Source organism: Malus domestica, chromosome 06, assembly GCF_042453785.1.
Source record: "Malus domestica chromosome 06, GDT2T_hap1".
NCBI lineage: Eukaryota > Viridiplantae > Streptophyta > Magnoliopsida > Rosales > Rosaceae > Malus > Malus domestica.
The window spans coordinates 20,426,646-20,430,719 of record NC_091666.1 but is presented as its reverse complement, the minus strand read 5'-3'; the positions used below and the strand labels follow the sequence as shown (position 1 = coordinate 20,430,719).

General features: G+C 36.5%; 1 protein-coding gene across 1 annotated transcript; it reads left to right on the top strand.

Moving 5' to 3' along the window:
* Positions 1-773: 773 nt before the first annotated feature.
* On the top strand, positions 774-2,954 carry LOC114825659 (zinc finger protein HD1). The gene is made up of 4 exons (XM_029104692.2): positions 774-1,512; positions 1,632-1,787; positions 1,901-2,032; positions 2,560-2,954. The coding sequence occupies exons 1-4, from the start codon at positions 931-933 to the stop codon at positions 2,665-2,667; spliced, it is 978 nt and encodes a 325-aa protein (XP_028960525.1). The 5' UTR covers positions 774-930; the 3' UTR covers positions 2,668-2,954.
* The last annotated feature ends 1,120 nt before the right edge of the window (positions 2,955-4,074 follow it).

The following is a 4,074-nucleotide window of genomic DNA, read 5'->3' as shown; positions in this document are numbered from 1 at the left end:
AAACGATTGAGTTACGAAGCTTTGAAAATTGCCCAAACTTCCAGCCAAGAACTCCAGGACACTTAATGGAGTTTTTAACGGAATGACCAAAATGATGGATGGTGGACAATCTCAGGGACCACTTTTATCGATTTGGAATCTCAAGGACCAAAGTGATGAGTTATGCAAATCTCAATGACCATTTTGGTGATTTAGCCATAATTTTAATTATTAATTTATTTATTATTAATTAATTAATTTTTTCAATTATTTATCATCAATGAATTAATTTTTTATTCTAGTTTGGCCGACAAACAAAAGGGGGAAGTTGAGAAATTTTTTATTGTGATCAGAACACGAGTAGTACACTACGTATTTTTATATAAGTGGTGGAAATTTTATTTTTTAAGTTATTAATTTTTTAACACAGACATCCCACCATTTGTATAGTAACATATAGTGTACTACTCCGTGTTCCCATCACACTAAAAAATCTCTCGGGGAAAGTCAGAGGTGTAGTGATAATTAACAAAAAGAAACTTTTATGGGGAACCCTTTTAATTATGACAAAAAAACGGGGGCAAAAGTGCAAAATCCAGCCCTATTTATTTATTTTTTTTGGCAAACAATCTAGCCCCATTTATAGCGTAGCAGAGAAGTGGACTGGTGTCTTCCTGTGATGTTTGAAAAACAACTTTCAGAGAGAGAGAGAGAGAGAGAGAGAGACAGGTGAGAGAGACGAGAAATGGCTTTTGTTTGTCTCTTTGCTCAGTAACTCCCAAAGGCTTTTAATAAAACAACCCAAATTTGTCAGTACACCTTGGCCGTTTCACGACCAAATTACACAAAAAGCAAAGCAAAACACAACTGCTTCTGCTTCTGCTTCTTCCAACTTCCTAACTTTCCTGGTAAGTTTTCAACTTTTCCAATTTCTTTTGGGGTCTCCAAACAATGTCCTCCTCCGATATCTACGTCGTCGACGACTCCTTCTACCGCCACTCCACCACCCCAGAAATGGTGGACTTGCCAGTCTTCTCCGAGCCATTCTCTCCCTTCTCGGACATTGAACTCCTCCAACTCCAAGCAATCTCCGACCAGCAAACCCAGCAAAACCCAGCTGACCAAAACTCCCCATCTCTCCTTTTTTCTTCTCCCCCAAGTTACCAGCTCGAAACCTTAAGGCTTTACCAACAAACCCAATTACACCAAATCGATCAAAACTCTCCAAATTTTCCAATTGGGATGCCGAATTTCTCCCCTTTTGATGCTCTGGAGGTCAAAACTGAACCCCATCAAGCTTTTGGGCCTCATACCTACGGCGGCGCAGAGCATATGGCAAAGTTTATGCAGAGGAGCTACAGTAGCAACTGCTTTGACGGAAGTAGTAACAAGCCTGATTTTTGCTTTAAGCCAAGCTTTGATTCTCTCATGGAGTCCCCAAGTTTTCAGAACCAAACTTTTAGCTTGAGCTCTCCGGAAAGCAGCTTTTTGGCAGGTCAAATGAGAAGGGTTTCCAGCACTGGTGATTTGCAAGTCAGATTACTCTCTAAATTTTTAATTAATTTGCTCTGTTTTTATTATAATTTAATCCATGTTTAATCATAATCAAAACCCATGTCTTATTTTTCTTTTTTTTCGAATTTTTTGGTTAGAATTTTAGAATAAATCGTGTTCCCAGAGAGAGCTCAGTGACGGAGGAAGCAGCTGCAAACTTCAAAATGGGGAGGTACAGTGCAGAAGAGAGGAAAGAGAGAATCTCAAAGTACAGAGCCAAAAGGTCACAGAGAAACTTCAACAAAACAATTAAGGTAATCAAACATAATATTTATTACATAATTCCACTAATTTGTAGGTGTTAAATTAGATTATTAGTGTGTTTAAATCTTAATGTGGTTGTTTGTTACTCTGTGTACGCGAAAAGTATGCATGTCGAAAAACACTTGCGGACAACCGGCCCCGCATACGTGGCAGATTTGCACGCAACGACGAGACTGAAGAGATTTTCAAAGCTGCATGTTCAAGTAATAGAGAAGAAGACGAAGATGAGTTCTGGGTAAAATATATTTTCTTTTTACATTTCAGTGTTTGTTTAATTTACTATGTTAACTAGTACCTAAAAGTTTGACCAGTTAAAACTTTTTTTTCTTTTAGCCATTTGAGATTAGACAACGGTGTGGTATTGTATATGTTGTCAGACTGAGAATCTAGACGCATTTGGTTCAAATTCATAGGATTCAACAAATTTGCCTGACAACACAAGTCTAGCAAGACAATTTTACTTTCTGTATACTTGTTAACCGATATTATTACAACAGGTTTAAAAGTGTGACTATAAATTATTAAGGTAATTAATCATAAACTTACATGGTAACATAATATTGATTATAATTACCTTAAAATATAGTTTGTGAGACTGAATCTGAACGCATTTGGTTGTGTTACTCTTGCATGAATGTGTGATTTATATATGTTCATTGTTCACGATGGTGTGACAAATATAGTTTGATAAGAAAATATTACTATATGTATAAAACTCCGTTACTGTGATAACGTAGAGTTAAAGAGATTAACTTGGTGCAGGTTGAAGGGTTTAATGTAGAAGAGGAAGAAATGAATGCAACAGTAAGAGGAGGAGGACAGTTTATGAACAATTTTGGAGCTACCCAGATTCAGTACTATGGATTTTGAGTTCTGATAAGTCAAGCAAACAACAAAAGGCTTTTTAGGAGGAGATTTTCTAGAGTATTTAGGTTTGGACCACACCATGACTAAAAAGCCTTTTCGTATAAAGAAAAAGAAGAATCAAAGAGTTTCTTTTGCTTTTCTTTTTAATTTAATGAAATAAAACACCTTTGTTGGAGTTGGGTAGTTGTAGTGGTTGAAGTCAGTTGCTCATAGTGTTTATATTTTCGAATTATTTCTAACTCCCTTGTATATATGTGGTAATGAATAATATAATCTAATGTTTCTGTCAATGTCAATGTCAATGTTATGGTTGTTTCCATTTCACATGCATGCATGTTTTTTTTATGGGTGATGCTATCTACACGCTTATTTTTACCTTTTAAAGACCTCTTGCTCATTTATGTCTTTTAATTTTCTTCAATTTATTTGATCCGATAGCCGAAAATTGAGAAGGATGTGTAAGATGTATAAAAGAGTGTTTACCAACACCCTTTTCTTATAATCCTCACAATCAACAACGTGTGCATCTTTGCTCACTAACTTTAAGCGATGATGGTCACTATAGTGTTGGTTATCATTGGGTCAGTATGATTGAATTTTTCTACTATACATATTTTGAATTTAAACTCTTTCAATGATAATTAATATGGCTACGATGTTTTCAAAAGAAATATCAAATGCATATCTTCATTCAACATAATGCAGTCGCGAAAGAGAACGTGGCTGTCACTTTCTAAATAGCTAATGACATGTTTAATTACAATGTTGGTGTACACATTTTATGAATCTTGTAAGCCAAATGACCAAAAGTTCCTAGTGAGAGGTCTTAGGGTCTTAGGTTCGATTCTCGTCAAATGCGAATTTGAACCACATTATTGCTAGCCCATTGTGAGGCTAAGCACATCTCATTTCCCCTTAGCATAGATAATATCGTTTGTTCAAAAAAAAGTTCCTGGTGATCATGGCCAATGATTTCACTATACTTCAACCCGGTCGAAAGGAAAAAGAGTGCCCCGCAACAAACAAATTAGGAATTAATATCTTCAAAGAGAAGATCCACAATTACATCAGGAGGTTCTTCAAACCAAAGAATAGGATGATCACAACTTAGACTCTTCGTGCTAATCTATGTGCCACTTTATTCGTCTCCCAACCGCTAAAACCAACTTTTCATTGGGTCAATGCTTGAATCATCGAGCGAGTATCATTTAGAATATTTCCGAACAACGAGTGATCCTGTTGACGATCATGTTGAAGAGCTGTCATCACAAGTAACGCATCCCCTTCGAAAACCAAGGCTAATAATTGCTTCTCCTTGACCAACCAAGCAGCATCCCTAGCTACCATAGTCTCGGCCAGCAAAGGGGAAGGAATAGCATCATGCCTCTTTGCCAAGGCCGCCACAAAATC

What these genes read in the sequence shown, in the direction of transcription:
- LOC114825659 (XM_029104692.2), top strand. Translation starts at nt 931, where the DNA reads ATGTCCTCCTCCGATATCTACGTCGTCGACGACTCCTTCTACCGCCAC. An exon ending in CCAGCACTGGTGATTTGCAA is followed by an intron (nt 1,513 to 1,631) that starts GTCAGATTACTC and finishes TTTTTTGGTTAG; the next exon opens with AATTTTAGAATAAATCGTGT. An exon ending in AAGACGAAGATGAGTTCTGG is followed by an intron (nt 2,033 to 2,559) that starts GTAAAATATATT and finishes AACTTGGTGCAG; the next exon opens with GTTGAAGGGTTTAATGTAGA.